We start from the raw sequence: 12,867 nt of genomic DNA, 5'->3' as shown, positions 1-12,867 counted from the left end.
TTTCGTCTGACAGATTCGAGCCTCCTCATTTAGCTTCGTTCAGGGATGTAACGAGAAATGCTTGTTTCTCCTATCTTTGGCGACAGCCAAAGAGTTGCGTGAACTTCATGCCCTTGAAGATTAAGTCGGCTTTAACAGAGACTCGGCCTTCTGCTCGTTTAGAACTCTTTTTCTAGCGAAAAATGAAAACCCCTCGAATCCCTGGCCCAAGAGATTCGAGATTAAAGGCTTATCGAGTCTAGTAGGTAGAGAAACAGAAAGGTCTCTTTGCCCTGTAAGAGCCTTGAAGTTCTACTTACAAAGGAAGAAACAAATGGGAGGCTCTAGACAAAGTCTTTTGGTGTTCGATTAAGGACCCCGCCCACAAGAATCATGTCTAAGAACGCATTAGCTTTCTTCATAAGGAGCGTCATTACAGCTGTCACAAGTTCTGTCCTGACGACTCTTTTCCGCTTTTAAGAGTAAAAGCTCATGAAGTTAGAGCAGTGGCGACGTCTCTCTCTTTTCAGAAGAATATGTCGCTAAAGAAAATCATTGATACGACATATTGGCGGTGCAATTCGGTATTTGCATCTCACTATCTTAAAGACGTTCGCGTGACCTGCGAGAAATGTTTTTCTCTGGGGCCTTTCGTATCGGCGGATACGATACTGGGTACGGGAGCAAACACCAATCCTTAACTTTGTACATACCTTCTACTAGATATGTTCTAGATTTCTGCTGACAAAGAGGGCTCGGTGCTGCACTGGCGGCCAGTCACTGTTGTTCAGTAAGGAACTCTTGTGATATCTTTTAGAGGAGTATTAAAAAATTTATTTATTTATTTATTTATTTTTTTTGAGAATTTTTGTATGAATGCGTTTTAGTTTCGAGTTATGGGTTGTTTGTAATGAGTTTGGGGATAACTCAGAACAATTCTATATACTAACATGGTGGTTAGGATCAAGGTGGGTCGGGATTGGTTGTGCTCCTTCATAAGGTGTGTTTGTCATAGAAGTGGTCCAGTACCCATTGACAAAGTCCTGTCAGGCTCTGAGAGTAAAGCGGTTCATATACCCATCGACAGACCCACAAGAACTCTAGCCATAGATCACATATCTCGCTAAAGTCTTGAGGTGATGCAGACTACCGGGCTACAGCCACGAAGTCTACCACCTATCAGGTAGGAACCAAGGTTTTTCTTTTATACCTACAACATATGTTGTTTACCTGTCTATTCCATATTAGCTGTCTCTTACCCTCCACCAAAGGGTGCCAATCAGCTAAGTATATATCTGACAGGTAAGTTCATTGTATGAAAATGATATTTTTATAATACAATAAAGTTTCATACATACTTACCTGGCAGATATATACGATTAATGGCCCACCCAGCCTCCCCGCAGGAGACAGGTGGAAGAGAGAAAATATGATAAAAAACGGGAATGGTTCCTAGTCCTGCCGCCCAGGGCAGGCAGGTAGATCACCTGACCTACCGGTAGCGAGTGGCGCGAAATTTGAATTTCTGTCGGGGACGACGGAGTCTTAGCTAAGTATATATCTGCCAGGTAAGTATGTATGAAACTTTATTGTATTATAACAATATCATATTGTTCCTGATACCCGCCTCCCAGCGGCGGGAATGGGTACTAACCACCTGGCCGACCACTGCGTGTGTCGGAAGTTTTTAAAATTCTGTCTGATTTCAGAAAATACAGCTACCGTATATTTCGGCGTATAAGTCGACCGGAAGATAAGTCGACCCCCCAATTCTGAGTAAATTTTTATGATTTTAACTAATATCGGGTATATTAGTCGACCTATAAAATGTGAGGCCAACCGTACGCTCAAAATAAGCAGCAGGGTAAAACGTATCATAAAATAACCAGGTAAGTATGAACAAACTTTATTGTATCATAACAATATCATATTTAAACAGAGGGTACTGAAAAGGGTGGCCACGGCAGTGGAAATCTCACCAAAACGCTTTAGAAATTTTTACTTACAACTAAAAATGTTTCGAAGATTGACGCCATCTCGATGTTTACGAAGTCGCTTGTGTCAACAAACTTTCCATTTCCTGTGATAAATCCGCACACCACTTGTACCCACAGACGCTGGGGCACTTTTCATCACAACAATCGAAACACGGTTTCTCACCAGCAAACAAGTTAGGAGTAAACAACTGTTTTGGTAGAAGATGACGAGAGCGTGCTCTTAGCTAATTTTTTAAATAAATAGTAAAACATCAATATTTTACATATTTATGATGATTAATTGGAAAATATTCGTTATTGAAAAAGTAACTCGACTCTGACTCAAATTTAAGTAATTATTTTTCGGAATTAGAACGTTCTTTTAAGTTTGTATTATGACGTCACGACATCTTGACTTTCGTACCTATTGTAAATAATTGCTATACTCAAATGTCTTGCAGAACAGTTTACCAGTCATTCATGCAGATTGTTATCAGCTATTCATGTACTAATTGTTATAATCGTAATGCGCATATATATCTTTATTATTTACTTTTTGGATATATGAAGATGTTTTACTGCCGGATTATCGCCGTAGTGTGACGCAATCGTTTTCGGTCCCTGGGCCTTTGTTTTCGCACCATAAGAAATTATGGGGCCGAATTTGCAATGACCAGAAAGTCGTTAAAAGAGGAAAGTTAGCATTGAGGGGCATATGTTTTGATTGAGAAAAATACAAATTTATTCAATAGCTAGCTTGTAAAAAATACTTGATTACAAAAAACTTGATTGACAACTAAGCAGCATACCTACTATGGGTTTCAGCGACAGTGCAAGCACGTTTTTGGGCAATACCTATTCCTGTAACGAACACTCTTATCAGAACGAGATTTTGCTATAGTGCATAACACCCAGTGCCGTAATTTATAAGGGTATCGTTAATCACTAATCTTAAAGAATAACGACACTTGTCCTTGTAACAAGAGACAAAAACTCCATTATGCAGAAATGGATACCAACACGCGTAAAAAGCTCCACCTACCCTCTCCCGGGGTCATGGTTTGAACTGAATTCATTTTTACCTTGTAATCGCTGGTTTTTATCCTTACTGCCATGACAACTGAAACTCCACAGTGCTTATTTGATTGTTATTATACACAATTTGGTCTCAATTCACTCGATTGCACTTTAAACAAGTTGCTGTTCCTGGTTCCTAAGCGCGCGCGCCACAAACACAATTACGAACAGCAGACGACGACACTCAAGTTTTATTCCCTAAATTGTTTACTTTACTCGTTATTTAGTTCAACTTTACTTTGTTATTTAAAAATGTTGATTTAATTCATGTCTATTATCCCTTTTTTGCTACCAAATTACCCCGTAAAATTACAGATATTTCCAAAGTAGATACAATCCAATGTTTTTAACCTTGTCGTACATTTGGCTGCCGAAAACCATAGAGGAACTGACTACGGATAAGTGGATTATTTTTTTTTTTTTTTTTTTTTTGCTAGCACTTGTCATTGATTTAAGTCTATATTAGTATTTTGATTTTCTTTAATAACTGTATGCCAGAAATAAATGTAACCTTTAATGTTTGCATGCTAAGAATCGCAAAATCATCGTTGCCACATTAGTGGACCTTCATACATACGCCGATGCATTATTATAAACTGTTTCCATGAATTCTAGTTGTCATAGTAACGCAATAATGATAAAATTGCTTTAATATTTATGTATATATAATTTCAATACATAGAGAGAACTCGAAAACATGATAGACCGGCGCTGGGCTGACACCAAAGACCTACTGGTACACCAGGCCTTGTCTAAGTTGGAGTCTCGTCCTCGGAGATGTCCGGCTCCTCCTCCTCCCCCGGTCCAGCAGCAGTCGAGGAGATCGTCGCCTGGTAGGCCATCGAGGACCTCGAGTTCGGCAGAGCCTTCCCGTTTGACTCAGCCTAAGTCTCAAGATCAATGCCCCTTTCCCTCTCGTTCCTTTAGCGAAGTAGGGGCCCAAGGGCCAGAGGTCAAGGGAGCCATCGGTAGGTTAGGTGCTTCTCCCTCTCCTGTGCTACGGGAGGGGGGATGCCTGGCTGGCTGTTGGGCCAAGTGGCAGAGTTATGGGGCGGAGAAGTGGGTGGTAGATGTCCTTCGGGTGGGATACCTGCTACCATTTGACTTGTCTCCTTCTCTCTCGGACAAGCCACAGCTTAGGAAGGTGTATCCTCCAGATTCTCTTGGCTCTTTGGGAGGAAGTGCAGAAAATGCTGGACAAGGATGCGATAGAGGAAGTAATGCATCCGTACTGGGGTTTTTCAGTCACATCTTCTTGGTGCCCAAGGCGTCGGGAGGATGGAGGCCCGTGATCGACTTATCCACCTTGAATCGCTTTATCAGGAAGACACTGTTCAAGATGGAGACCTCGCGCTTGGTGTCGGCAGCTGTGAGGGAAGGCGACTTCATGCTGTCGATAGACTTAAGGGACGCATACTTCCAAATCCCAATTCATCCCACGTCCAGGAAGTTCCTTCGCTTCTATGTTGCGGACAAGATCTTCGAGTTCAAATTCTTGTGCTTCCTGCTGACAACAGCCCCTCAGGTGTTCACAAGGGTCTTCTCTCATGTGTCAAGTTGGGCCCATGCTCAGGGGATCCGTTTTTTTGCTGAGGTACCTCAACGATTAGTCTTGGCAGTTTCCAGGGAGAAGCTGCTGTAGGACAGGGATCGTCTTCTTCAGTTCTGTCTGGACCTGGGCATATTAGTCAATCAGGAAAAGTCGAACCTCATACCCACTCAAAGGATTCTCTACCTAGGCATGGTCATCGATACGACAATGGCAAAAGTTTTCCCGTCGGATCAGAGATTGGAGAAGTTGCGGGCTGTAGCGTGCAACTTCCTGTCTAAGTCACATCAGTCAGCTCATTAGTGGCAGGTTCTTCTGGGAGTGTTATCTTCCCTGGAGAAGCTGGTCCCTCACCAAGTGCCCGACTTCATCATTTAGCTGAGCTCGCCCAATTATTGTCTTAAAAGAGCCGGGTTTTCTCGCCGAGTGTGGGAATTCTTACAAATTCTAGTGCTCGCCGAGCGCTCACTATTATGAGTGACTGGATAGCGAGATGAGCCTTTACCTGTACAGATAAGTTTGCTCCTCAGTCTGGTTTGGAGTTTTGCAGAGCTTGGAACTGCATGCAACACCTGGGTGAATGGTCAAGTACTGTCCTCATGTATTGGACCTTAGGGTCCGAACATGTAGGACAGCAGACACAGAATCCCTCTCTATTCTTCTCGGAACTTTGGCCTTGAAGGAGAGCGGTTAATTGGGAAGAAGTGATAGTTCTTCGTTGACGGTTACCACTCGTAATTATATAGTGGTGATCTGCTCAGCTCACTCGACTCGACCAAAAAGCTCTGCCAAGCCGAACGAATGAACTCTCTGCTCCTGATCGGTGCGGTTCCTTGCCATGACATAGCACTCTCCCTTCCCGTGTTGCAGCAAATTTTTACGGGGTCATATTCTTTCGTCATCTGATGCCTCCTAACCTCCCTCTTCAAAGGATTCCACATCCTAAGAAGAGGAAGGTATTCTCCGACCCTTAAGAAGTCTTGCTTTTTCTTTGGCTTGCCTGCTCCTAACGGAGCGGGAACCTGGACGCTATCTACAAAATTTAGTGTCTCGGGAGCCCCAGGAATTCGAACCCAGGTTCATTCTCCTGTCTCTGGTTCCAAGGGCGCTGCGCATGGAACGGTGGCTGTGTTGGGTATAATCGTGTATGGGTGTCCGAGTGTACAACCCCCAAGGGGGGTCGTTCATCCACAGTCAGTGATTGGTAGTCTTCTCTACAAAATGCTCGTGGCGCAGGGCGAGAAAAAAAAAAGACCAAGCCCCGTTGGTGGCTCGGACCCACCTGTGAAAACCAGGAATGGCTATTCTTCAGGGGCCAAGATCGATGTTACTGTTCCTCGGGACAAGGCATCTGAAGGAGATAGGAGGAGATCCTTTGTGGTGTCCTCTTCTTGAGGTTCAATCACAGAGAAGATAGATGCGTAGCAGGACGCGGCAAGTTTTTGGCAGCTTTGACTGCATTTAACTCCAGTCATCTTTCGAATGAAACGGTTGGAGGAAATGAGTGCTTCATTTAATAGAGAACATCACAAGTTCAGAGAAGAGTGGGCAAGAACAGTCAATCCTCCTCTCTTTTTTCCTCTACTTCCTGGTTATACTAGAATGAACAATTCTATGGAGTCTACTCCTCTGAGTTCGAACCCAAGAGACTCTGTTTTTGGTTCAGTCTTATGATCTTACTGAACATATGTCAGTCTGTTCCGGATGGATAGCACTGAGAGGTTTGAATGCTTCTCCATGCCACTGTTCTGGGAACAACCAGTTCGGCTTGAAATAGTCGTCTTCGGTATCCTGTTATTACCGTAGAAGTCTTCCTTCGGGACAATTTCACCTTCGCTCTCTAGTCCTTATTGTTGTCACTCGAATGAAGAAGAATTAGGTTGGAGTGCGATTTACTGGAACCTACAAATATACTAGTATATTTCTCTTGCAACATGCTGCTGTTATCAGTTGCATTGTCCGAGTAGTAGGTGCATAACTGCAAGTTAATTCTTCTGGTATGTGACCGAGATGAAAAGTACCTTCTCTTGATTAACCTAAAACTCAGGACAGCCTTTCTGGCCTCCCAAGAGTTACCTGTTTTGATTTTGAGATAACTAGTGGTATTGTTTCCCAACAACACCCCAGCATTTGAATTATCACCAAACAGGAGGGTTTTCTTCTCTCCCACTTCGGTTAAAATGCAGATGCTAGAGTGTGTGTATTTTGCGCTCGATGGTTCTAGCTGGACACATTCCATCATGGAATGCACTACCAGGCAACTCAGTATAACGAGTTGAGCGAGTGGTATGCAGGCACAGCTCTGCCTCGGTACTGCTTGCTCTCCGAGATTCTTTTCAGTTTGGTATTGTTTCTCCTCTGTCGAGGATTAACTACCAATTCAAATCTCTGCCCGGCAATTGCAGACTTAGGTCTCTGGTTGGCTTGGAATTCTCACATAATGCCTATCTCTCCTACATCACATTTGCCATTGCGAGAATTTTTAGACAGAGATGTAACTCATTATCATCTTTCTGTTACCCCACGTTATAACAGAAGTCTGTAGCCTAGTCTTCTGTTCCATCGCACCTGCCCCATAGGCTGTTGCGATGACAGAGAATGATTTTCTTCAGACAATTTGAGTTTAGTCTTCTGATATACATTTCGTAATTCGTAAAGTGTTCAGTTATTCTTTGTTCACCCCGAATTATAAATGAATAATGGAAGACTTCGCCTGTTCCCCACCCAACTAGCTCTGCTTCCAAAGTAAATTGAAACTTCCTCCCTGATCCAACCCGCAAGAAGCGGTTCTTCAGACAGTACAATCCCTGTGTTTTCATTACTGAAAGACTCTCCGCCTTCATTGCAAGCTCTGACTTTCTCGTTGAGCAGCAATGAAATAGCTGAATAACTATTTCAGTCCTCTGTAAAACAACAGGGATTAAAGCCGTTTTCACTGGTTGGTGTCATCAACGGGACTTTTTCTATGATCAGAATCGTGAGTTTACTTCTCTTGATTCAACTGTGAAGACATAGGTCCAGATTCACATTAGTCTTTCACTAGTAATATAGTATTGTTTCTCCTTGGTTGAGATTGAACTACTGATGAGGAACTTCTGTCTTGCCATCACAGGTACCTCAGTCTCTAGAAGCCACTCGACTCTCGTCTAATGTGCACGTGCCTTGTGAGAATCATCATCTCGTCTCTCAACATCGTTGGCTGACAAGATAGATGATTTGTATGGTTGTTCTCAGCATAACCCTTCAAAAGGCGGGTGTCACGTTGTGACTGCATCTCGGATGTGCGGCAGCGCAATCAGTCACTATCTGTTGATGAGTCCGAGTCCTTCATGACCTCTTGCACTGTGGACTTTGTATTGGTTGATCAAGATCAGTCATTACTTTGTCCTATTGGTGTGTTGCTGTACCTATGAAGGATCGACACCCTTCATTGAGTGTTGATGCCTTTATCCACTGCAGACTGTCAATGCAGAAGTGTCCAATGACACGTCTTTCTCCAAGTCTTACGAGATTGTGAGAAACTTCTACAGTTAGATACATCCAGTGGCTGGGTACATTCCATCACTCCGAAGAATATGTCGGACCAGAAGATAGATGAGGTCTCATCTTGACCATATTTATATCTTTCTTCCTTCAGGTCTGCCCACAGGTCCATGAAACTTCTTTTCCTTGGACTTGGACCAGTGGTGGATGCTCACAGGTCGTGTTTGCTTACCCTTCTTCTTTAAGCGGACAAGCTGCATCTCGCCTATGGTGTACAGTTCTTGAGGTAAGAAGGATGCGAGAGTGACTAGCCTTTCCACCTTTCCCTCCTTTTCCTTCTACTCCTCTTCTTTCAGGTTGAGGATGAGACTCGAACTTTTATTGGCTGGTCGGGCGATTGATGCAGTAAGCTTACACATCGAGCTTCCTTTCTATTTTTCTTATCAGAATCATAGAAGTACATAATCCCACTCCTTCCTCTAGCAAGGGGATGAATGAGACTGGCAATAATGCAAACCCTTCTCAGAACTTTGCATTAATGCCTCCGACTCTAGATATTCTTCCCATCCCTTTTTCGGACGAGTTACAATTCCTCACTCATTTCAAAAAGGCCCAGAGGTCTGACTCTTGATCATGCAGCTCCTATACTCCATTCAAGTTGTCAGAGGCAGGGTACTCCTCCTCGCTCTTATGACCAGGAGGAATAGCCCAGGTGTGCAGAACTCCAGTCAGTTCTAGAGGCTCACTCACATTCTTCCCACCAATCAGTGAGTCTTCCTTATGTAAAGGACCGAGGGTTTGTGTATCGTGTAGGAACAAATCACAATTTTTGAAAGTAAATTGTATTTTTCCTAACTATACAAACCTGAGGTCCTGTACATTAATGCCCACCTCATGCCACCCCTCAATCTGAAATCTGGGCCAAAAGGCAAAGTGGCCTACCTACCTACCAGACAGTAGTTACTGCCTAACCACCTTGTTCAAGAATTTAACAGCTGTATTCCGGCCTTTACTGAAAGTAATTCCTTATGTAAAGGACCTCATGTTTGCATAGTTAGGAAAAATACAATTTACTTTCAAAAATTGTTATTTTACAGGGAATAAACAAAGTTTTATATACAGAAAACAATGAGAAATAAATATATGGAAGACTTGTTAGCATATGGAAGTAGGGGAAAGGGATGAGGAGAGGTTACTGTTTGGAAGGGGAATCCCCCTTCAGAAGGACTTTAGGTATCATGAACCTTTCTGGGCTTACTTTTCTGTTTTTCAGTGGCATTGTCTGAGGTTACTTCCTCACTTTGGTTTTCACTTGCACTAGGACCAGCTTGGGAGTCACTGGATCCCTGTTGAATAACAAAACTGTCCAGAGACATTTGTTTCTGATGTCTCTTCAATATCTGCCCAGAGTGATACTATGCCTTGTCATTTAACATGTTAGAGACACGGATAGCAACGTCTTCATTAGGGTGATGTCTCACCAAAGTTTTTGCATCACTCCACTTCGCAAACATTTCTTTAATCACTGAAGTAGGTACAGTATCCCCTCTCGCTTCCATCTCTCCCTAAAATTCCTCATCTGCCGTCTGTTGCTGTTCCTGCTGAAGGTCTTGCAGCTTCTCAGTGGTTAGCTCTTCCCTGTAGGCACAAGCTCTTCCACTTCCTCGCCACTCACATCCAAGGCCAAGGACTTCCCTAGAGACACAGTAGACTACAACAGGTGTAGGGTTGTCGGGGTCAGCCTCAAACCCCTCGAAATCCATCTTGAGGTAACACTGGCCACAATTTCCTTCATGCAGAGTTCATTGTCCTGGAAGTTACCCCCTGCCAAGCTTTATCTATAAGACTTATTGAAATGATCCTTCCACAACTCTCTTGGGGTCAATTCAGTGTCTGAGATAGCTTTAAAGCGCCTTTGAATGAGGGCAGTTTTTCAAGGAGCCTTGATTAAAGAGGTCCTAATTACTCAAAACCAAACTTGACATTGTCAGGTTTGGGTAAGGTAGCTTTTAAGTATCAATATTGAATTTTGGGTTGGGTTGGGATGCTGTGTGAAGAAGGATGGTGGTTAAAAATGAGGCTATGCTTACCTCTCTCTTGAAGATACAGTTCTCCTAATTACCCTTATTGTGTGTAAAAATTATGATAATGTTCTGTTTTTCTAGTGATTGCTTCCTTAGCATAATACCTTTTTCTTAGTGTTATAAGACAGATATGTTGTAATCTCTGCTGGTATTTCCATTGAGATTTTTCTTTCAGGCCTATTTGATTAACTAGTTTCTCCTTCCTTGTTTCTGTTATTCCCATAGCCATTCTAAGATGTCAATACTACAATACTTGTAGTATTGACATCTTAGCTGTCATTTTCATGTATTTTTACCCTTTTATTATAGGGTGATCTTGGTAAGTGCATTTCATACCTTAATATTTACATTAACAGCATTTACTCAGTCTTTTTGCTTTTATGATATAACATTATTGAATACATATATTCATGAGGTTTAATACATTTCAGACTTTAGCTTTATCCAAGCCTCCAGTATGGGAAGTCGAACGGATACTACTAAATCACAATGGGAGATGTGTCGCACTGATCGGCCGTCGTGGAGTTGCTGTTGTAGAGCTACCCAGCCGCCACGGTGAATTGTCTCTGTATGATGGTGGACGTGATGTTATTACTTGCAGGTAAACAGTCAATTGATTATGATAAAGCCATATATTTTCCAAGTACACTATCTTCAGGATGCATCCTTAATGATACATAGATACTTTGATTCTGTTAATGAGCTGTGTAAAATCTGAAAATATTTTGCTATAGGAACCTTGAAATTCCATATATTTAGTATTTTTACATATGCTATCTTGCTTTTTGTGTCTGAACTTCTTGTTAGTTTGAACAGGCAACATAAGTGTAGGATTTTATACAAGTAACATACCCAGTAATTACATAGCTAATAGTTTCACTTGTTTGGCAGCTAAAATGTTTAAATTTGATGGTAATTTGTTTTGGGTAGGTGACTTGCCTCTGACCACTTTCAGGGGGAAAGAGAGGAACAACTTAGCAAAGAGCTTGAATTTGTTTCTGCCAGCTGATGGCTGTACTTCAGGTGTTGGCAGCAGTTTTAATTTTGGAATTCATTACTTTTCCATTTGTTTTCATCGTCAGTTAGTGAAGTATTCTTCTGTTGGTAGCCTTTTGGCATATATTTAGATAGTGGCAAGTTTTCTTTAATGATACTGTTATTAACCTTTTCTTTACCAACAGTTAGTTTTGGGGTACACGGAGTACCGCCATTCATGACTATTGCATAGTAATCTCGGTTTGAAGGGTTTAGAGCTAAACAAACAGTATTGGAGTTCTTGGGTAGGTGGTACACACTACCAGGCATACAATGAAGCAAAACAAATATTATTGCAGGCTACCTAGATTAAAAGATTTAGATATTCAGTGGACTCCCTGTATTTGCGTTCTTTGCATTTTTGGACTCGCGTATGTATTCGCGGATTTATCTATGGACTGTGTTGACCAATGATTCATAGGAAATTCACATTTTTGCAGTATTTTTCTATGAGAAATATCCACAAATTACTGTATTTTCATGTCAGTTTCATGATTAAATGCACTTTTTTTTTTTATAAAACTATTAAAAAACCAGGTAGTCCCCGGTTATTGGTAAGGGGTTCCGTTCTTGTCAGGGTGCTGATAAGCGAAAACTGCCATTAACCAAAACTTGGTAATTTATGGCACTTGTGGTGCCAATAACTGGTTAATGGTGCCTCCTTAGGTATATTATGGTGTCATAACTATTACTGGTGCCAACAACAGGAACTCGGCACAAAATGGCGCCATAAATCGCTGATTATAATGTGCTAGACAAGCCCTATAAAACCTGATCGCGTATGACTGGGGACTGCCTGTATAAGCATTTGTTCCCACATGATATACAAACCCTCAGTCCTTTACATTAGGATTTACTTTCAGCTTAGGCTGGAATTTGATGGCTGAAGATTTAACAAGGTAGTTAGGCAGTAACTGTTTGTTCGGTAGTCGGGAGTCCCGAATGACTGGACATAAACGTTCTGCTTTGCTTTCGGCTGCTGTGGTGAACAGACATGCTTTTGCTCTGCCCATTGCTGTTGTTGAAGTTTTTTCACCTTTATAGTGAGATCTTTCTTTTTTTGTTTGGTTGTGTGGTATATCTGTTTGTATATTTGTCTTTCATTAGCAACATGCAAACCCAGGACTTGCATTAGCCTAAATGCCCCCCATTCTCCCAGTGCATGTGTCCTGGAGTGGGAGGGAGAAAATGCAGTAGCTTTCACTCCTCAGTGGAGGCGAACCCTCTAGTCCTGTGCGCAAGGTGCCAAGGACGTGAGTGTAATAGATCAAACCCATGTGATATCTGTATTTCCTGTTTGTCTGAGCAGTGAAGAAGGTATAGCGATCTTGGGGGGAGGCTTCCAGGGCTTCGTCTGAGGGTTACATGCCCCCAACAACTCCTGTGGTTGCCAGTCTTTCGTTGTCCTTTCTCCCTCCTCATAAGTTTTCTTGACTTGCTGTCTCCCATTGAGGGGGAATCTCCTGCCCCTTCTTCGCTTGACTCGTCAAGTGTAGAAGAAGGAGGGAGGGCTGGTGACTCGGAGTTGTACTCAAGGACTTCTGCTCACTCTGGAGGGGATCTTTCCCCCTTGAGGGGGGCAGAGACTTCTTATAACCCAACTTATGCTCCTGCAGGTGTGGCGGCTTCCAAGGTTGGGGGGCTTGCAGCAGGCATGGCTGAAGCTGGGACTGCCTGGTATCCC

At 42.5% G+C, this 12,867-nt stretch overlaps 1 protein-coding gene across 1 annotated transcript in view; it reads left to right on the top strand.

Annotated features, from left to right (window-relative positions):
• The window catches only part of LOC135196925 (nucleoporin 88-like), a 168,359-nt gene that overhangs the window by 13,124 nt on the left and 142,368 nt on the right, over window positions 1-12,867 (top strand). Inside the window, exon 2 of the mRNA XM_064223763.1 lies at window positions 10,580-10,749. Within this exon, the coding sequence (XP_064079833.1) occupies window positions 10,580-10,749 (170 nt within the window). The remainder of the gene's footprint in view (window positions 1-10,579; window positions 10,750-12,867) is intronic.

The sequence above is a fragment of the Macrobrachium nipponense genome, chromosome 18 (assembly GCF_015104395.2).
Source record: "Macrobrachium nipponense isolate FS-2020 chromosome 18, ASM1510439v2, whole genome shotgun sequence".
NCBI lineage: Eukaryota > Metazoa > Arthropoda > Malacostraca > Decapoda > Palaemonidae > Macrobrachium > Macrobrachium nipponense.
This window is presented reverse-complemented; position numbering and strand designations above follow the sequence as displayed.